Source organism: Dendropsophus ebraccatus, chromosome 3 (genome assembly GCF_027789765.1).
Source record: "Dendropsophus ebraccatus isolate aDenEbr1 chromosome 3, aDenEbr1.pat, whole genome shotgun sequence".
NCBI lineage: Eukaryota > Metazoa > Chordata > Amphibia > Anura > Hylidae > Dendropsophus > Dendropsophus ebraccatus.
In genome coordinates, this window is record NC_091456.1 from 200,664,427 (window position 1) to 200,688,312 (window position 23,886).

Genomic DNA, 23,886 nt, shown 5'->3' on the forward strand with positions numbered 1-23,886 from the left:
GGGCACACTGGTATTTGATCTGCCTCAGTCTTTGGCCGTTCCTGGTGGCAGGGCACACTGGTACTTGATCTGCTTCGCTTCCTTCTAGGAGCATGTTGGATAATGCAGACATTGCACACATCTCCCTCAGAGTCGTCTGGCAGAGGTTGCTCACACTCCTTGCAGACTCTATGCTTGGCTTTGCTTCGCCTCTTCCCTGCAGATGACTGACTTGACATCTGTTAAAAAACAAGACAGTCAGTAAACATCCTGGGTTTAGCCCAGTCACACATTCAGGCCACCCACTGTTCCACAAACCTTATACAGGAGAGCGTCCGGCTGCCCAGCACATAGGGTGCCATGCTGCACGCTCTCCGCGCTTAAATGGCTGCCGGGTGTAAAGGACGCCGCCCCCTCAGGACGCTAGCCCGCCCTGCGACGCACAGGCTGTGCGCCGCGCACACTGACCTCTGACCCTCTGAGTCACCTGGTCTCCTGCCAATCAGACGTCCTCAGCCAGCGGCCGCGAAACCGGAAGTCCAGGAACGTCACGGCAGGCTCAGCCAATCAGCGCTGCTTCGTCCGGACCGGAAGAAGATGGCCGCCTGTGGAACACATGGACGCTGGAACGCACGCGGACACACCGCTGCACAGCGTCTCATGGTTGGTGGAGATGGGGAAGCCGCCATGGGGATCCCTCTGTCCGTCAGGTACCGCACCTGGGACTGAAATCTACCTCCTGCATCTTTAGGTCAGGAAACTCGCTGACCGATGCATGTAGTGGCCGCTTAACGCCCCAGCACCAAGGCCTGGCACACTACAGCAGCTGCCACATATACCCCAGCACCAAGGCCTGGCACACTACAGCAGCAGAGCTGCTTGTGCTGTTGGCATAAACAGCCAATCTAAAGGTATATACTTGCCTGCCTCCTGTTGTATAGGAGGATAGAAAAAAACACAAGATGGTGGGGGCGTGATGCCTCTTTATCACCTGCTCTGTACCTGTATTGGATAACTCTTGATTGAGTTTTTTTTAGGTGGGCGTTCCTATGTTGGGGATATGAGGAGCTGAATAACCCCTTCTGTGCTGCCTGAGGACGATGTGGAAAGTATATATACAGCCCAGAGTATATAGTGTATACAGCATATAGTATATATACAGCCCAGAGTATATAGTGTATACAGCATATAGTATATATACAGCCCAGAGTATATAGTGTATACAGCATATAATATATACAGCCCAGAGTAGATAGTGTATATAGTGTATATATACAGCCCCAGAGTATATAGTGTATATAGCATATAGTATATATACAGCCCCAGAGTATATACCATATAGTATATATACAGCCCCAGAGTATATAGTGTATATAGCATATAGTATATATACAGCCCCAGAGTATATAGTGTATATAGCATATAGTATATATACAGCCCCAGAGTATATAGTGTATACAGCATATAGTATATATACAGCCCCAGAGTATATAGTGTATACAGCATATAGTATATATACAGCCCAGAGTATAGTGTATACAGCATATAGTATATATACAGCCCAGAGTATATAGTGTATACAGCATATACTATTTATACAGCCCAGAGTATATAGTGTATACAGCATATACTATATATACAGCCCAGAGTATATAGTGTATACGGCATATAATATATACAGCCCAGAGTATATAGTGTATATAGCATATAGTATATATACAGCCCAGAGTATATAGTGTATACAGCATATAGTATATATACAGCCCCAGAGTATATAGTGTATACAGCCCAGAGTATATAGTGTATACAGCATATAGTATATATACAGCCCAGAGTATATAGTGTATACAGCATATAGTATATATACAGCCCAGAGTATATAGTGTATACAGCATATAGTATATATACAGCCCAGAGTATATAGGGTATGCAGCATATAGTATATAACCTAGTGTATACAGCATATAGTATGTATACAGCCCAGAGTATATAGTGTATATAGCATATAATATATAGTATTTACAGCCCAGAGTATATAGTGTATACAGCATATAGTATGCCCAGAGTATATAGTGTATACAGCATATAGTATATACAGCCCAGAGTATATAGTGTATACAGCATATAGTATATACAGCCCAGAGTATATAGTGTATACAGCATATAGTATATACGGCCCAGAGTATATAGTGTATGCAGCATATAGTACACTCACCAGCCACTTTATTAGGTACACCATGCTAGTAACGGGTCGGACCCCCTTTTGCCTTCAGAACTGCCTCAATTCTTGGTGGCATAGATACAACAAGGTGCTGGAAGCTTCCTCAGAGATTTTGGTCCATATTGACATGATGACATCACACAGTTGCCGCAGATTTGTCGGCTGCACATCCATGATGCCAATCTCCCGTTCCACCACATCCCAAAGATGCTCTATTGGATTGAGATCTGGTGACTGTGGAGGCCATTGGAGTACAGTGACCTCATTGTCATGTTCAAGAAACCAGTCTGAGATGATTCTAGCTTTATGACATGGCGCATTATCCTGCTGAAAGTAGCCATCAGATGTTGGGTCCATTGTGGTCATAAAGGGATGGACATGGTCAGCAACAATACTCAGGTAGGCTGTGGCGTTGCAACCATGCTCAATTGGTACCAAGGGGCCCAAAGAGTGCCAAGAAAATATTCCCCACACCATGACACCACCACCACCACCAGCCTGAACCGTTGATACAAGGCAGGATGGATCCATGCTTTCATGTTGTTGACGCCAAATTGTGACCCTACCATCCGAATGTCGCAGCAGAAATCGAGACTCATCAGACCAGGCAACGTTTTTCCAATCTTCTACTGTCCAATTCCGATGAGCTTGTGCAAATTGTAGCCTCAGTTTCCTGTTCTTAGCTGAGCGGAGTGGCACCCGGTGTGGTCTTCTGCTGCTGTAGCCCATCTGCCTCAAAGTTGGCCGTACTGTGCGTTCAGAGATGCTCTTCGGCCTACCTTGGCTGTAACGGTTGGCTATTTGAGTCACTGTTGCCTTTCTATCAGCTGGAACCAGTCTGCCCATTCTCCTCTGACCTCTGGCATCAACAAAGCATTTCCGCCCACAGAACTGCCGCTCACTTGATGGTTTTCCTTTTTCGGACCATTCTCTGTAAACCCTAGAGATGGTTGTGCGTGAAAATCCCAGTAGATCAGCAGTTTCTGAAATACTCAGACCAGCCCTTCTGGCACCAACAACCATGCCACGTTCAAAGGCCTCAGATCACCTTTCTTCCCCATACTGATGCTCGGTTTGAACTGCAGGAGATTGTCTTGACCATGTCTACATGCCTAAATGCACTGAGTTGCCGCCATGTGATTGGCTGATTAGAAATTAAGTGGTAACGTGCAGTTGGACAGGTGTATCTAATAAAGTGGCCTGTTAGTGTATATAACCTAGTGTATATAGTGTATACAGCATATAGTATGTATACAGCCCAGAGTATATAGTGTATATAGCATATAATATATAGTATTTACAGCCCAGAGTATATAGTGTATACAGCATATAGTATATACAGCCCAGAGTATAGTGTATACAGCATATAGTATATACGGCCCAGAGTATATAGTGTGTATACAGCATATAATATGTAGTGTATACAGTGTATGCATCATATAATATGTAGTGTATACAGCATATAATATATAGTGTATATAGCTTATAATGTATAGTATACAGTGCTGACCAAAAGTATTGGCACCCCTGCAATTCTGTCAGATAATACTCAGTGTCTTCCAGTAAAAGATGATTGTAATCACAGATGCTTTGGTTATAATCTCTTTATTTAATTTGTCCTCAAAGGAAAACCACAAAAAGAATTGTCAACAAGCCAAATTGGATATAATTCCACACCAACCATAAAAAGGGGTTGGACAAAAGTATTGGCACCCTAAGGGCCAGTTCACACTCAGTAAACACGGCGTAATTCCGTGGCGGACCTCTCCGCCGTGCTGAGTGTGCTGCTGTAAGTGAATGAGAGGGCGCGCGCTCGTCCGCTGCCGCAGCTCCACTCAGGGGAGTTACATGTTACTTCTTAGAGCGGAGAGGAGAGGGAGTGGACGAGCTTTGGGTCCATTTAAACAAAGATTATCTGCCAAATATTTGAAGCCAAAGCCAGGAATGGATTTGAAAAGAGGAGAAATCTCAGGCTTATGTTTATGACCTGATCTCTGTTTATAGTCTGTTTTTGGCTTTGGCTTCAAATCTTTGACAGATAATCTTTTTGAGTAAATGGACCTTTAGGAAAATCCTGTGATACTTCTGTAATTAGTATATTTACCAGCGACTGTTATGCTGCGTTTACACAGACAGATTTATCTGACAGATCTTTGAAGCCAAAACCAGGAACAGACTATACACAGGGATAAGGTCATAAAGGAAAGACTGGGATCTATCCTCTTTTCAAATCCATTCCTGGCTTTGGCCATCTGTCAGATAAATCTTTCTGTGTAAACGCACCCTTACTTACCTGTAGCACATAACAGGTGGTGGCAATAACTAAATCACACTTGAAATGGATTAAAGTTGCCTCCACCTTTGTCCTTGTGTGACCGCATGGAGAAAAGAAAAAAGACCAAAGAACTGTCTGAGGACGTGTGAGGAAGCAGGAGCAATTTCATGGCCACAAGTCCATCTCCAAAGAGCGGAATGTTCCTGTGTCTACTATGCGCAGTGTCATGAACAAGTGTTAAGCCCATGGCACTGTGGCTAACCTCCCGAGATGTGGGCACTGCGGCTAACCTCCCGAGATGTGGGCCCTGCGGCTAACCTCCCGAGATGTGGGCCCTGCGGCTAACCTCCCGAGATGTGGGCCCTGCGGCTAACCTCCCGAGATGTGGGCCCTGCGGCTAACCTCCCGAGATGTGGGCCCTGCGGCTAACCTCCCGAGATGTAGGCCCTGCGGCTAACCTCCCGAGATGTGGGCCCTGCGGCTAACCTCCCGAGATGTGGGCCCTGCGGCTAACCTCCCGAGATGTGGGCCCTGCGGCTAACCTCCCGAGATGTGGGCCCTGCGGCTAACCTCCCGAGATGTGGGCACTGCGGCTAACCTCCCGAGATGTGGGCCCTGCGGCTAACCTCCCGAGATGTGGGCCCTGCGGCTAACCTCCCGAGATGTGGGCACTGTGGCTAACCTCCCTAGGTGTGGACCGAAAAGAAAAATTGATGAGAGATTTCAACGAAATTGTGCAGATGGCGGCTAAAGAACCTTGACTAACATCTAAACAAGTTCTAGCTGCCCTGCAGTCCAAGGCTACAACAGTGTCACCCCGTACTATCCGTTGCCGTCTGAATGGAAAGGGACTCTATGGTAGGATACCCAGGAAGACCCCACTTCTGACCCAGAGACAGAAAAAAGCCAAGCTGGAGTTTGCCAAAACTTACCTGAGAAAGCCAAAAACTTTTTGGAAGAATGTTCTCTGGTCAGATGAGACAAAAGTAGAGCTTTTTGGGAAAAGGCATCAACATAGAGTTTACAGGGGGAAAAAAGAAGCCTTCAAAGAAAAGACGACTGTCCCTACAGTCAAACATGGCAGAGGTTCCCTTATGTTTTGGGGTTGCTTTGCTGCCTCTGGCACTGGACTGACCGTGTGCATGGCATTATGAAGTCTGAAGACCACCAACACCATTGCAGCATAATGTAGGTCCCAGTGTGAGAAAGCTGGGTCTCCCTCAGAGGTCACGGCTCTTCCAGCAGGACAATGACACAAAACACACTTCAAAAAGCCCTAGAAACTGGTTTGAGAGAAAGCACTGGAGACTTGTAAAGTGGCAGCAATGAGTCCAGACCTGAATCCTATAGACACCTGTGGAGAGATCTCACAATGGCTGTTTGGAGAAGGTGAGCAATTTGCCAAAGAAGAATGGTCTAAAATCCCAGCCGAGCATTGTAAGAAACTCATTGATGGTTACCGGAGGCCGTTGTTCTCAGTTATTTTGTCTAAAGGTTGTGCTACCAAGTATTAGGCTGAGGGGGCCAATACTTTTGTCCGGGCCCATTTTTGGAGTTTTGTGTAAAATGATCAATGATTTTACTTTTTTTTTTCATTCTCTTTTGTGTTTTTTCACATATATTTTTATTTTCAAAGATATTATTACCAAAGCATTTGTGATTACAATCATTTTCTGGAAGAAATTGAGTATTATCTCACAGAATTGCAGGGGTGCCAATACTTTTGGCCAGCACTGTATATACAGCCCAGAGTATATAGTGTATATAGCATATAATATACAGTAAATATACAGCCCAGAGTATATAGCATATAATATATAGTGTATATAGGGCCCAGAGTATATAGTGTGTATACAGCATATAATATATCCTCCATGTGCCTGTATTTCCTCCCAGACCTGGACTAAAGTAGCCGCCAAGTCCTGGACAGTCTGTGCTGCAACGTGACATTGGATGGAGGAGACATGATGTCCCAGATGTGCTCAATGGGATTTAGGTCTGGGGAACGGGCGGCCAGTCCATAGCTTCACTGCCTCCATCTTGCAGGAACTGCTGCCACACTCCAGCCACATGAGGTCTAGCATTGTCCTGCATTAGGAGGAACCCCAACTGCACCAGAATATGGTCTCACAAGAAATGCCCCCATCACCATTACTGACCCACTGCCAGACCGCTCATGCTGAAGGATGTTGCAGGCAGCAGATCGATCTCCACGACTTCTCCAGACTCTGTCACGTGCTCAGCGTAAACCTGCTCACATCTGTGAGGAGCACAAGGGGTGCCAGTAGTGAATCTGCCAATCCTTGTGTACTCTGGTTAATGCCAAGCGTCCTGCAAGGTTTTCGGCTGTGTGCAGAACCCCCATCTGTGGACGTTGGGCCCTAATACCATGCTGCTCCTGTTTCTCCTAGCACAAAGGCAGAGGTAGCGGTCCTGCTACTGGGTTGTTGGCCTCCTCCACGTCTCCTGGTATACTGGCCTGTCTCCTGGTAGCACCTCTGGACACTACGCTGACAGACACAGCAAACCACCTTGTCACAGGTCGCATTGATGTGCCATCCTGGATGAGCTGCACTACCTGAGCCGCTTGTGTGGGTTGTAGACACCGCCTCATGCTATCTCTATGGGTGAGAGCAATGACGAAATGCAAAAGTGACCAAAACAACAACCAAAAGTGATGAGAACAGAGAAATGGTGTGTGGTCACCACCTGCATTATTTCCCCTTTATAGGGGGTGTCCTGCTATTTGCGATCATTTCCACGTGTTAATTGTTCCATTTGCACAAAAGCAGGAGAAATTGATTTCCCATCAGTGTTGCTTCATAACTGGACATAGTGGTTTCATAAAGGTGCCATTGACTTGGAGTTATTGTGTTGTTTAAGTGCTCCCTTTATTTTTTTTCAGCAGAGTATATAGTGTATACAGCATATAATGCATAGTGTATATAGTGTGGGTGTGTATAGTGTGCAGTTAGTAGCATGCAGCACAGTTGCCTTCTTCCCTAGTACAACCAGGAGTTAGGGGTACATCAGGAGAACACCTCCCCCAGATCCCCCATCCATGTTCTAGAGAAGTTGGTCAATTATATTATTACACAAAGCAACGATATGATATGTGCTGTATACGGCAGCATGCAGACTATTATATACTTGTATATACAGCAGCCTTACCTATGTGATCTCCACGTGTACAAGTGGTGACGCAGCAGATGCCCAGAGGTGGGGCGGGCAGGTTTGGCGGCATTCTTTAGATTGTGTGACACGTGGACGCAGGAACAGTTATTTACATTTCTCAGGAGAGATACAATCCAGAATTTTCCTTTATGACCCGGGAAATCTTTGCCGTAGAAGCTTTTCTCTGTGTTGATTCCTGAGCTTCAGAATAAGTACCAGTTATTGGCCAACATACAACATGTGACCAGGACCAAAACTGATCAGTAACCCCCTTCCCACCCTGAAATTCTAGGAACTGGATCAATAGCCAAATCAGATCATTATAATAGATATCCTGACCCCAGGACTGCAGCAAGGACCTCCCAACAGGCCAGGGCATAGACTGTGTCCGCAACATGAACGAACAGAAGAGAACAAGAACTGACTGATGATAACCAGGACTGAGGAGGAGAGAACGAGAAGGGCCTGATGATAACAAGGACCGAAGAAAACAGGAACTGGCTTATAACAAGGACTGAAGAAAAGTGAATTTGAACAGACAGATTACAACAAGGACTGAGGAGGAGACAATGACAACTGACCGATAACAAGGACTGAAGAGGAGAGAATAAGAACTGACTGATAACAAGGACAGAGGAAGAGAGAACGAGAAGCGACTAATAACAAGGACCCAGGAGAACAGAACAGGCTGATAACAAGGACTGAGGAAGAGAGAATTAGAACAGACTGATGATAACAAGGACCGAGGAGGAGACAACTGAAGTGTTAGTAAAATGCGTGGCTATTATAAGTCTATAAATGTGGAATCCATTTTGTATCTTAATTAAATCTTTCAGTGCTGTATGAACTGGTGATGTCACGATACCAGAATTTTGAGTTCGATGCCGATAACTTTATTTTGATACTCTATACAAAATCAGTACTTAAAGGGGAACTTTGTCCAAGCTTACTTATGGAGCTCTGCGGCTGGAAGTGTGACGGCACGGCTGTGTTCCAGTGCTGCCATTCTGTGATGTGACATCAGCTGCAGAGAGAATCTCTTGCTTCAGGCAGTGCCGCCCTCCTCTTCAGACACAGCGCTGGGCCATACGCTTGCGATAAGCCAATGCATGGCTGTACTCTCGCTTATAGCAAGATTACAGCCCAGCGCTGTGTCTGAAGAGGAGGGTGGCACAGCATGAACCAAGAGACGCTCTCTGCAGCTGACGTCACAGCACAGAATGGCGCCACTGAAACACAGCCGTGCTGTAACGTCGCGCTTCCGGACGCAGAGCTCCATACAAAGTAAGCTTAGCCAGAGTACCCCTTTAATAAAGTGTAAACCACCCCCACACAAAACTACAAATATTATGCCATTTATCATGTAATAAAACTCACCTATTGTAATCTATATTTACATGATTTAAAAAAAAGATTGCTCTGACTGCCGTGTAAGGGTCATTTTTCTGCGTTGTGATTTGTAGTTTTGATTTATACCACTTTTTATAAGACTATGTTCCCACCTCATGATCAAAAGTGGCCTCTATATTAAAAGATGGCCTCCTTTCCCCACTATGATCCCCCAATTGGGAACATAGCCTATATGCCGTTTTTTGTGGAATATGATATGACCAAAAACCAGCAAATTTTATGTTTTTTTTTTATGCTGTTTAAGTTTATTTACTTTAGACACCTTTCAAGGTGGTAGTCGTTAGCAGAGGCGGTCTGCTACATATATTAGCTGACCTCACTGCGTATGGAGTGGCTCAGGAAGGGGTAAATGCTGCCTGCTATGTTTTTTAAAGTATTTTGGATGGTAAGCTGTACTGCTATGCAGCTTTTTGAAGGGAATCGTGGTATTGAACCGAAGTACCAGTCGTTGGTTGTTCTAGAAGGCCCCATACACCTTATAACGGCGGCCAAATTCCTCCCCAAGTGGTAGTGTTGGCCAACGTAAATTTAAAATGTATATGGACCTTAAAAACTCAAATAAGAGATGAAGATCCTACAGTATGATATTTATTAAGATAAAAAGATGTAACAGCAGATGGAGAATTATATGTCCTAAAAATCCAGACTCCTGGCGAAAACCTGTGGTTCCTCAAATTTTTTTTAAAGGAAGGTGTGTGTGTGTGTGTGTGTGTGTGTGTGTGTGTGTGTGTGTGTGTGTGTGTGTGTGTGCGCACGCGTGGGGTTCTTGTAGGATCATACAATCCCCTCCACCATAACAAAACATGGAGTCACAAGCTGTCCACAGCGATGAGGTCAGAATAGAGGAACATAATACTGAGGAGTGCTCACAGGGATCACACGCGGAGGAGCACTCACGGGGACCATGTGCTGAAGAGCGCTCACAGGATCAGACACTTCCACCCGGATCCTTCTTCAGATATTGCAGGCTGTGAGTTTCCTTCTTCAGACCTGACAGAGAGGAAGCAGAGAATCACATTTTATGTTACCGGATACTGATGAGACCTGAGGAACCCGTGCTTTTGCCACCTAAACACCTTCCCCATTAAAGTGATCCCCCCCCCCTGTGTGCAGAGTTTAGATGCTGCAAATGTGATATATACCTGTATAAAACTTTTCTATCTTCTTTCTGCTCTGAAATCACTTCAGTTCACTGGTGGACAGTATCATCTAGTCAGGGCTTCATGGTTCTTGGCCCTATCACCTGGGTGGGGAGATGGCCCCAACTGCTGTGACCCCCGCCTAGGTGACACTGTCCACCATTGAAGTTAAGCAAGAGTAAGAGGGGGTGGGACAATACCACTTATCAGGTATCTTCAGCTCATTGAGGTATAACTTTCAGATCTGATACCTCAGACCCCCAGCACATACATGGGCAGCACATACATGGCCACCACTCCATTCCTTCCAAACGTCTCCAGGCTTTGTCTGGCTGCAGAGGACGGAGCTGCTGGCTATCGAGGCCACATGCTGTGGGGAGGATCGGCTGAGCCACTTGATCGTTGGGAATCTCAGCACCCAGACCCAACCCATCACAACTCTCTGCATGGTCTCTATGACGCCTCAAAAGTGTTTGTTTTTTTATGACGTTGACTAATCATGAATCCCCTTAGGGGTTAGGAGATACAGAAGCAGTGAGGGAGCTGTGTACCGTTCTGACGTCTTCACGCGCTTACACAATGGATCATCCTCTGGGTGTGAGGGGTTCAAAGCATCCACCGGGGTCTCCACCTGGAGAACAAGATAATGGCGGAGATTTATATACAGGGCCTCATAGACCCCTGGGACCCTTGAGGAAGGCGTGCATGGGGGGGGTGTCGGTGGCCCCTCTCCTTACTATATGTTAGGATGTAGATAAGGTTTAAGAGTTAATAAGATTGTGAGTTTTTAATTGTCTCCCGGTCGTCCCTCACATAGTGGGTTAAGTGTTTTAACCCTTCTTGATATTTCCCCTCATAGTTAGGTTACTGTGCCACTGCCAAAAAAGCCGTGTGATTGGTGTTGCTGGGCTACTGAGGTGAAGTGATAGTATAAGGCAGCGGGAAGAAGATTCAGTCACCGTGGTCAAGCTGAGAACATCAAATCCCACCTGCCCTCCTCGTACTGATGTCACTGTCATGGGGTTTATTTGGCGGGATGTCGTCCGGTTCCCGAGACGACCATTTTGCTATTGTCTGACATTAAACTTATATTAAAAAGTGAAAACGTTTATGAAATAAATAATTTAATGCCTTAAAGCTGCATTGCCTGAAAAACACTGCAGCCTTTTGGTTCAAAGAGTCTGTTTCATCTTTGAATTTTTATTTTGGGTGAGTAGTGGGAGGGTTAAGCTGTCGACTACGCTCCCATGGCTCTTCACCACAGTAATAGATACGAGACTGACCCCGGAGTATCACCCCACATCCTGCTCCTCTCTACTCCCATCATCCTCCCCACCATCTCATACCCGCTGTCTCTTTGTTGCTCTTGCAGCAGGAACGTTCTGTAACTCTGTCATTACTCGCTGGGGTCCCTGTGCGGCCACAGTCCTGCTATGTCTGCTGCTCTCTGCATGTAGCTTCCTGCAAAAACAATTATTTGACAACATTATTACAGCCATACCGAGAACTGTTAGATTATAAGGGAGAACAAGAACTGACTGATAAAAAGGAGAGGATGAAAAACGATAACCAAATGACAGATAACAGACAGAGGAGAAGAGAACAAGAACCAACTGATAACAAAGACAGAGCAAGAGAGAACAAGAACTGACGGATAAGAAGGACCGAGAAGGAGAGAACAAGAACCAACTGATGATAACAAAAACAGAGGAAGAGAGAGTAAGAACCGATGGATAACAAGGACCGAGGAGGAGAGAACAAGAACCGATGGATAACAAGGACCGAGCAGGAGAGAACGAGAACCAACTGATGAGAAAAACAGAGGAAGAGACTGATGGTGGGTGCAGCACTGACCTGACGGCCATCACCAGCCCCTCGTACCACCCGTTCAGATCTTGCTGATTGGACGACATGAACAGAAGTTTTTCTCTTCTGAACGACAACTGTGGATAGAACAATCGAAAAACTGAAAGCAAAAACGTGCAGGAGCAGTGACCTATCATCTAGGAGATACAGACTGCCGGAGCGGTGACTTATCATATACGAAATACAGACTGCAAGAGCGGTGACCTATCATCTAGGAGATACAGACTGCGGGAGCGGTGACCTATCATCTAGGAGATCCAGACTGCGGGAGCGGTGACCTATCATCTACGAGATCCAGACTGCGGGAGCGGTGACCTATCATCTACGAGATCCAGACTGCGGGAGCGGTGACCTATCATCTACGAGATCCAGACTGCGGGAGCGGTGACCTATCATCTACGAGATCCAGACTGCGGGAGCGGTGACCTATCATCTACAAGATCCAGACTGCGGGAGCAGTGACCTATCATCTACGAGATCCAGACTGCGGGAGCGGTGACCTATCATCTACGAGATCCAGACTGCGGGAGCGGTGACCTATCATCTACGAGATCCAGACTGCGGGAGCGGTGACCTATCATCTACGAGATCCAGACTGCGGGAGCGGTGACCTATCTAGGAGATACAGACTGCGGGAGCGGTGACCTATCATCTAGGAGATACAGACTGCGGGAGCGGTGACCTATCATCTAGGAGATACAGACTGCGGAGGCGGTGACCTATCATCTAGGAGATACAGACTGCAGGAGCGGTGACCTATCATGTAGGAGATACAGACTGCGGGAGCGGTGACCTATCATCTAGGAGATACAGACTGCGGGAGCGGTGACCTATCTAGGAGATACAGACTGCGGGATCGGTGACCTATCATCTAGGAGATACAGACTGCAGGATCGGTGACCTATCATCTAGGAGATACAGACTGCGGGATCGGTGACCTATCATGTAGGAGATACAGACTGCGGGAGCGGTGACCTATCATGTAGGAGATACAGACTGCGGGAGCGGTGACCAATCATCTATCTGCCCCATCTCACAGACCTCTTGTTTCATGATGCCCCGGGGTGGGGTAACATTGTATAACCTTGGTACGTACACTGATGAGACCCCCCTGGCTCTGTGTGTGTCCCAGCACTTTCTCCACTTTGCACTCCCTCAGGGGGTAGATGGAGCGACAAGAAAACTTGTCAGCATTGAAGGGGTGCAGCGGGTGACACGGGACGGTGACCAGGAGGACGTCTGAGAAGAGGAACAGCATCCGATGTTTAACATCTTCACCGCTCTGTGGGACGAGAGACAGCCACCCCTCTCTGATATAGCGCCTCCCTGCAAGAGACAGCCGCCATTACACAAGATGCTGAGTGCTCCATGCCTTGACCTGCCTGAGGAAGGCGCCATCTTATTGGAGATTCTCCTTGGTGGTGTATGATATACTGGATTTCCCTACACCTGCGCCAGTCTCATCTGGAAGGTTCTTTCCTGTCCCAGTTGGTTGCTGCTGGGAATTTGCTTTACAACTACTGTCTTCACCTCCCGGTTTATCCGTCAGGCACCTGTAGCCGGCTGCGGTGTTATATTGAGCTACTGATAGTGTTGTGCCCACATCAGCACAACCTGTACAGGTGAGTATACACTCTGTTCACCTTTTCGGCTTATTTTAAGCTGACCTTAGTTACGGCACTAGAAGGCGCCCGCTTCTGTCTTTGTGTTTTTTGAGCGCTCCATGCAGCAGAGCGGAGTTTGTTGCCCGGCACAGCTCATAGTGACATCACTCACCTGGTTCTAGAATCCGGACTCTTCGGCCCTTCAGTAGTTTCTGGACTCTCTGCAGCTGCTCCTGATTCTCCTGTAGCTGCTGTATGTTCTCTATGTGATCGCACACAGCAGACACAGCCTGCAGCGCCCCTGGGGGGGAGGAGTCACAGGGTGATATAACCAACTGGACAATCAAGGGGAGGGGTCACAGCGTGATGTCATCAGCCTAACAACCAAATGACCGTGGGGGGGGGTCACACCATAATGTCACATGCCACACAACCAGTCAGTCAAGGGGAAGGGTCACAGCGTTATGTCATCAGCCTAACAACCAAATGACCGTGGGGGGGGGGGGGGGGGTTCACACCATAATGTCACATGCCACACAACTGGACAGTCAAGGGGAGGAGTCACAGCGTGATGTCATCAGCCTAACAACCCAACGACCAGGGGGGAAAGTCACAATGTAATGTCACCTGCTGCACAACCAGGAAGGAGAGACACACCATGGTGTCACCAGCCGCACAACTGGACAATCAGGGGGAGGAGTCACAATGTAATGTCACCTGCCACAGAACTGGACAGTCAAGGGGAGGGGTCACAGTGTAATGTCACAATGTCACCCGCTAGACAACCAGGGCAAGGAGTCACTGTGTGATGTCACCTGCCGCACAACTGGACAGTCAAGGGGAGGGGTCACACGGTAATGTCACCCGCCGCACAACCAGGAAGGAGAGACACACCATGGTGTCACCAGCCGCACAACTGGACAATCAGGGGGAGGAGTCACAATGTAATGTCACCTGCCACAGAACTGGACAGTCAAGGGGAGGGGTCACAGTGTAATGTCACAATGTCACCCGCTAGACAACCAGGGCAAGGAGTCACTGTGTGATGTCACCTGCCGCACAACTGGACAGTCAAGGGGAGGGGTCACACGGTAATGTCACCCGCCGCACAACCAGGAAGGAGAGACACACCATGGTGTCACCAGCCGCACAACTGGACAATCAGGGGGAGGAGTCACAATGTCACCTGCCACATAACCGCAGCACCCCAGTTACCACTACACCCCCAGGACACAGTCATGTCTCTGTCTCTCCATTTTACCATTCAGTTGGGCAGAGTCAGGACTGTCAGGAAACGTGTTCTCCACCAGGTCCAGAAGGTAATGTCGATATCTGACAGGAGAAGACATGATGAGATGACAGGAGTGCTGACAGCCGCCCCCCCCCCCCCCCCACACACACACACACACAGATGAATGACAGGAGTACTCATCCCCCACACACAAACACATACAGATGACAGTACTCATCCCCCCCCACACACACACGGCAGGAGTACTCATCCCCCCCACACACACAGCAGGAGTACTCATCCCCCCCCACACATGACAGGAGTACTTATCCCCCCCACACACACATGACAGGAGTACTCACCCCCCCACACACACACACACACAGATGGCAGGAGTACTCATCCCCCCCCACACATGACAGGAGTACTCAACCCCCCCCCCCCCCACACACACACACACACACACAGATGAATGACAGAAGTACTCAACCCCCCACACACAGATGACAGGAGTACTCATCCCCCCCCCCACACACACACACAGATGGCAGGAGTACTCATCCCCCCCCCACACACACAGATGAATGACAGGAGTACTCAACCCCCCACACACAGATGACAGGAGTACTCATCCCCCCCCCACACACACACACACACAGATGAATGACAGGAGTACTCATCCCCCCCCCCACACACACACACACAGATGGCAGGAGTACTCATCCCCCCCCCCCACACACACACACACACACACAGATGAATGACAGGAGTACTCAACCCCCCACACACAGATGACAGGAGTACTCATCCCCCCCCACACACACACACACACAGATGGATGACAGTACTCACCCCCCCCCACACACACACACACACACAGATGGCAGGAGTACTCATCCCCCCCACACATGACAGGAGTACTCAACCCCCCCCACACACACACACACAGATGAATGACAGGAGTACTCAACCCCCCACACACAGATGACAGGAGTACTCATCCCCCCCCACACACACACACACAGATGGCAGGAGTACTCATCCCCCCCCCCCCCCCCCCCCACACACACACACACACACACAGATGAATGACAGGAGTACTCAACCCCCCACACACAGATGACAGGAGTACTCATCCCCCCACACACACACACACACAGATGGATGACAGTACTCACCCCCCCCCCCCACACACACACAGATGGCAGGAGTACTCATCCCCCCCCCCACACATGACAGGAGTACTCAACCCCCCCCCACACACACACACACACACAGATGAATGACAGGAGTACTCAACCCCCCACACACAGATGGCAGGAGTACTCACCCCCCCCCCCCCCACACACACACACACACACACACACACACACACAGATGAATGACAGGAGTACTCAGCCCCCCACACACAGATTACAGGAGTACTCATCCCCCCCCCACACACACACAGATGAATGACAGGAGTACTCATCCCCCCCACACACACACACACACAGATGGATGACAGTACTCACCCCCCACACACACACAGATGGCAGGAGTACTCATCCCCCCCCCACACACACATGACAGGAGTACTCATCCCCCCCACACACACACATGACAGGAGTACTCATCCCCCCCCCCACACACACACATGACAGGAGTACTCATCCCCCACACACACACACATGACAGGAGTACTCATCCCCCACACACACACACACACAGATGACAGGAGTACTCATCCCCCCCCCACACACACACACACACAGATGGATGACAGTACTCACCCCCCACACACACACAGATGGCAGGAGTACTCATCCCCCCCCCCCACACACACACACACAGATGACAGGAGTACTCATCCCCCCCACACACACATGACAGGAGTACTCATCCCCCCCCCCCCCACACACACACACACACACACATGACAGGAGTACTCATCCCCCCCACACACACACACATGACAGGAGTACTCATCCCCCCCCCCCACACATGACAGGAGTACTCATCCCCCCCCACACACACATGACAGGAGTACTCATCCCCCCCACACACACATGACAGGAGTACTCATCCCCCCCCACACACACATGACAGGAGTACTCATCCCCCCCCACACACACATGACAGGAGTACTCATCCCCCCCACACACACATGACAGGAGTACTCATCCCCCCCACACACACATGACAGGAGTACTCATCCCCCCCCACACACACATGACAGGAGTACTCATCCCCCCCCACACACACATGACAGGAGTACTCATCCCCCCCCCACACACAAATGACAGGAGTACTCATCCCCCCCCCACACACAAATGACAGGAGTACTCCCCCCCACACACACACAAATGACAGGAGTACTCCCCCCCCCCCCCACAAATGACAGGAGTACTCCCCCCCCCACACACAAATGACAGGAGTACTCCCCCCCCCCCACAAATGACAGGAGTACTCCCCCCCCCCACAAATGACAGGAGTACTCCCCCCCCCCCCCACAAATGACAGGAGTACTCCCCCCCCCCCCCCCCCACAAATGACAGGAGTACTCCCCCCACACACAGATGACAGGAGTACTCATCTCCTCCCCACACACACATGACAGTACTACCCCCCACCCCCACCCCCACACACACACAAAGCTGACAGGAGTACTCATCCCCCCCCACACACACAAATGACAGGAGTACTCATCCCCCCCCCACACACACACAAATGACAGGAGTACTCATCCCCCCCACAAATGACAGGAGTACTCCCCCCACACACACATAGATGACAGGAGTACCCCCCCTCCCCCCCACAGGTGACAGCCTGACCTCAGTACTCGGTGCAGGGGCAGCTCCAGCAGTTGCTCGAGGTTTCGGCCCCGGAGCTCAGGACGAGATTCCTGCAGCTTCATGAAACGAGCAAAAGATTTCTTCTTCTTCATCTGAACCTGCCGACAAAAAGTCATCACCAGCGGGATCAGTGATGTCACCGACAGGGGCGGAGCCACACACAGGGATCAGTGATGTCACCGACAGGGGCGGAGCCACACACAGGGATCAGTGATGTCACCGACAGGGGCGGAGCCACACACAAGGATCAGTGATGTCACCAACAGGGGCGGAGGCACACACAGGGATCAGTGATGTCACCAACAGGGGCGGAGGCACACACAGGGATCAGTGATGTCACCAACAGGGGCGGAGGCACACACAGGGATCAGTGATGTCACCAACAGGGGCGGAGGCACACACAGGGATCAGTGATGTCACCAACAGGGGCGGAGGCACACACATGGATCAGTGATGTCACCAACAGGGGCGGAGGCACACACAGGGATCAGTGATGTCACCAACAGGGGCAGAGCAACACGCAGGGATCAGTGATGTCACCAACAGGGGCGGAGCCACACGCAGGGATCAGTGATGTCATTGACAGGGGTGGAGCCATACACAGGGACCAGTGATGACACCAACCAGGGCAGAGCAGTGACAGAGGCCTTTACCCAATAAGCCAGAGCTGCACTCACTATTCTGCTGTTACACCATGTCCCATCCTCCAGAGCTGCACTCACTATTCTGCTGTTCCATCATGCCTTATGCTCCAGAGCTGCACTCACTATTCTGTTGTTACATCATGTCTCATCCTGCAGAGCTGCACTCACTGTTCTTCAGTCCCATACCCCCGCTCCCCGTTTGTCACCTGTACGGCGTGTCGTGTGGCCTCCATGCAGTCGGCGTGCTTCCTGTACAGGTGCAGGTACTGGGAGAAGCTCTGGAAGCCGGAGGGCGCTCTATCCCGCTCCAGTGACATCAGCAGAGACCTGGAAGACACATCCTGCTCGTCATGTGACATCACAGCCCGGAGATGACATCATCACCGCATCCTGCCACTCACCTGTTCACCTTCACTATACTGGGGATGGTCCCGCAGATTCCCTCCTGCGCCAGCTGAAGACTCCCGCAGCGCGCCCGGAAGACCTCGTCATACAGCTGGGGGAGAACAACAGTCCTGTGTTATATCAGTGCTGGAGCGTTATAAGAGGGGGATATCAGTGCTGGAGCATTATAAGAGGGAGGGGGATATCAGTGCCGGAGCATTATAAGAGGGAGGGGGGATATCAGTGCTGGAGCGTTATAAGAGGGAGGGGGGATATCAGTGCTGGAGCGTTATAAGAGGGAGGGGGGATATCAGTGCTGGAGCATTATAAGAGGGAGGGGGATATCAGTACTGGAGCATTATAAGAGGGAGGGGGGATATCAGTGCTGGAGCGTTATAAGAGGGAGGGGGATATCAGTGCTGGAGCGTTATAAGAGGGGGATATCAGTGCTGGAGCGTTATAAGAGGGAGGGGGGATATCAGTGCTGGAGCGTTATAAGAGGGAGGGGGATATCAGTGGGGGAGCGTTATAAGAGGGAGGGGGATATCAGTGCTGGAGCGTTATAAGAGGGAGGGGGGATATCAGTGCTGGAGAGTTATAAGAGGGAGGGGGGATATCAGTGCTGGAGCGTTATAAGAGGGAGGGGGATATCAATGCTGAAGCGTTATAAGAGGGAGGGGGATATCAGTGCTGGAGCGTTATAAGAGGGAGGGGGATATCAGTGCTGGAGCGTTATAAGAGGGAGGGGGGATATCAGTGCTGGAGCGTTATAAGAGGGAGGGGGATATCAGTGGGGGAGCGTTATAAGAGGGAGGGGGGATATCAGTGCTGGAGCGTTATAAGAGGGAGGGGGGATATCAGTGCTGGAGCGTTATAAGAGGGAGGGGGATATCAGTGCTGAAGCATTATAAGAGGGAGGGGGGATATCAGTGGGGGAGCGTTATAAGAGGGAGGGGGATATCAGTGCTGGAGCGTTATAAGAGGGAGGGGGGATATCAGTGCTGGAGAGTTATAAGAGGGAGGGGGGATATCAGTGCTGGAGCGTTATAAGAGGGAGGGGGATATCAGTGCTGGAGCGTTATAAGAGGGAGGGGGATATCAGCGCTGGAGCGTTATAAGAGGGAGGGGGATATCAGTGCTGGAGCGTTATAAGAGGGGGGATATCAGTGCTGGAGCGTTATAAGAGGGAGGGGGATATCAGTGCTGGAGCGTTATAAGAGGGGGGATACCAGTGCTGGAGCGTTATAAGAGGGAGGGGGATATCAGTGCTGGAGAGTTATAAGAGGGAGGGGGGATATCAGTGCTGGAGCGTTATAAGAGGGAGGGGGATATCAGTGCTGGAGCGTTATAAGAGGGAGGGGGATATCAGCGCTGGAGCGTTATAAGAGGGGGGGATATCAGTGCCGGAGCATTATAAGAGGGAGGGGGATATCAGTGGTGGAGCGTTATAAGAGGGAGGGGGGATATCAGTGCTGGAGCGTTATAAGAGGGGGGGATATCAGTGCCGGAGCATTATAAGAGGGAGGGGGATATCAGTGGTGGAGCGTTATAAGAGGGAGGGGGGATATCAGTGCTGGAGCGTTATAAGAGGGGGATATCAGTGCTGGAGCGTTATAAGAGGGGGATATCAGTGGTGGAGCGTTATAAGAGGGAGGGGGATATCAGTGCTGGAGCGTTATAAGAGGGGGGGATATCAGTGCCGGAGCATTATAAGAGGGAGGGGGATATCAGTGGTGGAGCGTTATAAGAGGGAGGGGGATATCAGTGCTGGAGCGTTATAAGAGGGAGGGGGATATCAGTGCTGGAGCGTTATAAGAGGGGGGATATCAGCGCTGGAGCGTTATAAGAGGGAGGGGGATATCAGTGCTGGAGCGTTATAAGAGGGGGGATACCAGTGCTGGAGCGTTATAAGAGGGGGGGATATCAGTGGTGGAGCGTTATAAGAGGGAGGGGGATATCAGTGCTGGAGCGTTATAAGAGGGAGGGGGATATCAGTGCTGGAGCGTTATAAGAGGGGGATATCAGTGGTGGAGCGTTATAAGAGGGAGGGGGGATATCAGTGGTGGAGCGTTATAAGAGAGAGGGGGATATCAGTGCTGGAGCGTTATAAGAGGGGGGATATCAGTGCTGGAGCGTTATAAGAGGGAGGGGGATATCAGTGCTGGAGCGTTATAAGAGGGGGGATATCAGTGCTGGAGCGTTATAAGAGGGGGATATCAGTGCTGGAGCGTTATAAGAGGGAGGGGGGATATCAGTGGTGGAGCGTTATAAGAGAGAGGGGGGATATCAGTGGTGGAGCGTTATAAGAGGGGGGATATCAGTGGTGGAGCGTTATAAGAGGGGGATATCAGTGCTGGAGCGTTATAAGAGGGAGGGGGATATCAGTGGTGGAGCGTTATAAGAGAGAGGGGGATATCAGTGCTGGAGCGTTATAAGAGGGGGGGATATCAGTGGTGGAGCGTTATAAGAGAGAGGGGGATATCAGTGCTGGAGCGTTATAAGAGGGGGGGATATCAGTGCTGGAGCGCTATAAGAGGGAGGGGGGATATCAGTTCCGGAGCGTTATAAGAGGGGGGGATATCAGTGCCGGAGCGTTATAAGAGGGGGGGGATATCAGTGCTGGAGCGTTATAAGAGGGAGGGGGGATATCAGTGCTGGAGCGTTATAAGAGGGGGGGATATCAGTGCTGAAGCGTTATAAGAGGGGGGATATCAGTGCCGGAGCATTATAAGAGGGGGGATATCAGTGCTGGAGCGTTATAAGAGGGAGGGGGATATCAGTGACGGAGCGTTATAAGAGGGGGGATATCAGTGCCGGAGCGTTATAAGAGGGGGGGATATCAGTGCTGGAGCGTTATAAGAGGGAGGGGGGATATCAGTGCCAGAGCATTATAAGAGGGAGGGGGGATATCAGTGCCGGAGCTATATAAGAGGGAGGGGGGATATCAGTGCCGGAGCGTTATAAGAGGGAGGGGGGATATCAGTGCCGGAGCATTATAAGAGGGAGGGGGGATATCAGTGCTCTAGTGATATAAGAGGGGCGGGGATGTTGGTCACATGACACTGCTGTCACCTTGGTGATGAGCTCCAGCTCCTCCACATACTCCCGCTCGCTCTCCAGCAGCTCCCGCGCCGTCCGGCTTCTCTTCCTTTCCCAGCGACATCTCTGATCCCGAAGCGGAGACTCAGCGCTCAGTGACCACATGATCAGCTGCCTGCAACAGAGGGGGTGGAGCCTTCAGAGGACTGCAGGGGGGAGGGGCTTCTATATAACTCCCATCATCATCCGCACATTCTCTATGTTATCCCCTTATGACTTATATAAATGGAGCCAATAACCGGAGAACGGACGGCAGAACGAAGGAGGCCTCCGTATAATAACCCAGCGGCCAATCAGGGAGATGTAACGTCTCAGTATAACCCCCATCATCATCACTATCCCTCCCGGTATAACCCCCATCATCATCACTATCCCTCCCGGTATAACCCCCATCATCACTATCCCTCCCGGTATAAGCCCCATCATCACTATCCCTCCCGGTATAACCCCCATCATCACTATCCCTCCCGGTATAACCTCCATCATCACTATCCCTCCCAGTATAACCCCCATCATCATCACTATCCCTCCCGGTATAACCCCCATCATCACTATCCCTCCCGGTATAACCCCCATCATCATCACTATCCCTCCCGGTATAACCCCCATCATCACTATCCCTCCCGGTATAACCCCCATCATCATCACTATCCCTCCCGGTATAACCCCCATCATCATCACTATCCCTCCCGGTATAACCCCCATCATCATCACTATCCCTCCCGGTATAACCCCCATCATCATCACTATCCGTCCCGGTATAACCCCCATCATCACTATCCGTCCCGGTATAACCCCCATCATCACTATCCCTCCCGGTATAACCCCCATCATCATCACTATCCCTCCCAGTATAACCCCCATCATCATCACTATCCCTCCCAGTATAACCCCCATCATCACTATCCCTCCCGGTATAACCCCCATCATCATCACTATCCCTCCCGGTATAACCCCCATCATCATCACTATCCCTCCCGGTATAACCCCCATCATCACTATCCCTCCCGGTATAACCCCCATCATCACTATCCCTCCCGGTATAACCCCCATCATCACTATCCCTCCCGGTATAACCCCCATCATCACTATCCCTCCCGGTATAACCCCCATCATCATCACTATCCGTCCCGGTATAACCCCCATCATCACTATCCCTCCCGGTATAACCCCCATCATCATCACTATCCCTCCCGGTATAACCCCCATCATCATCACTATCCCTCCCGGTATAACCCCCATCATCATCACTATCCCTCCCGGTATAACCCCCATCATCACTATCCCTCCCGGTATAACCCCCATCATCACTATCCCTCCCAGTATAACCCCCATCATCACTATCCCTCCCAGTATAACCCCCATCATCATCACTATCCCTCCCGGTATAACCCCCATCATCACTATCCCTCCCGGTATAACCCCCATCATCATCACTCACCGGACCGGAGATTCTGTGCGCGGTTTATTCAAATCTACTTCCGGCTTCTGTGGTCACGTGACGGGGAAGCGACCGCAGCGTCATCTGGTGGAGAAAGAGGAAAGTGCAGCCACCGCCCCAACTGGGAGGAAACACATCTCCCGCCCACCCTCGCTCCTACACACATATATATATCACTGCCTGTCACCTCACCCCCCCCCCCCCCCCATCACTGTTAGGCTCCCTGTCACCTCACCACCCCCCATTACTGTTAGGCTGCCTGTCACCTCACCCCCCCCCCCCCCCCCATCACTGTTAGGCTGCCTGTCACCTCATCACCCCCCCCCCATCACTGTTAGGCTGCCTGTCACCTCATCACCCCCCCCCCCCCATCACTGTTAGGCTGCCTGTCACCTCATCACCCCCCCCCCCCCCCCCTATTACTGTTAGGCTCCCTGTCACCTCACCCAGCCCCCCCCCCCCCCCCCCCATCACTGTTAGGCTGCCCATCATCTCAAGAGTTTCTTAAAGTGACAGGAGCATTTTCCACAATTATCTGGCACGGCTGTATGATTACCTCCGGAGCTGCGCTCTCTGCCCAGTAAC

General features: G+C 50.2%; 1 protein-coding gene across 1 annotated transcript; it reads right to left on the minus strand.

Annotated features, from left to right (window-relative positions):
- Window positions 1–9,751: 9,751 nt before the first annotated feature.
- ARHGEF39 (Rho guanine nucleotide exchange factor 39) lies at window positions 9,752–23,368 on the minus strand. The gene is made up of 12 exons (XM_069963375.1): window positions 23,302–23,368; window positions 21,834–21,975; window positions 18,779–18,873; window positions 18,584–18,704; window positions 17,713–17,831; window positions 14,930–15,000; window positions 13,841–13,969; window positions 13,161–13,390; window positions 12,053–12,141; window positions 11,545–11,659; window positions 10,750–10,829; window positions 9,752–10,049 (listed from the first exon to the last, which is right to left on the minus strand). The coding sequence occupies exons 2-12, from the start codon at window positions 21,963–21,965 to the stop codon at window positions 9,980–9,982; spliced, it is 1,251 nt and encodes a 416-aa protein (XP_069819476.1). The 5' UTR covers window positions 21,966–21,975; window positions 23,302–23,368; the 3' UTR covers window positions 9,752–9,979.
- Window positions 23,369–23,886: the final 518 nt, after the last annotated feature.

What these genes read in the sequence shown, in the direction of transcription:
- ARHGEF39 (XM_069963375.1), bottom strand. Translation starts at nt 21,965, where the DNA reads ATGTGGTCACTGAGCGCTGAGTCTCCGCTTCGGGATCAGAGATGTCGC. An exon ending in GCCAGGGGGGTCTCATCAGT is followed by an intron (nt 12,142 to 13,160) that starts GTACGTACCAAG and finishes TTCTATCCACAG; the next exon opens with TTGTCGTTCAGAAGAGAAAA. An exon ending in GGGCTGGTGATGGCCGTCAG is followed by an intron (nt 11,660 to 12,052) that starts GTCAGTGCTGCA and finishes TTGTTTTTGCAG; the next exon opens with GAAGCTACATGCAGAGAGCA.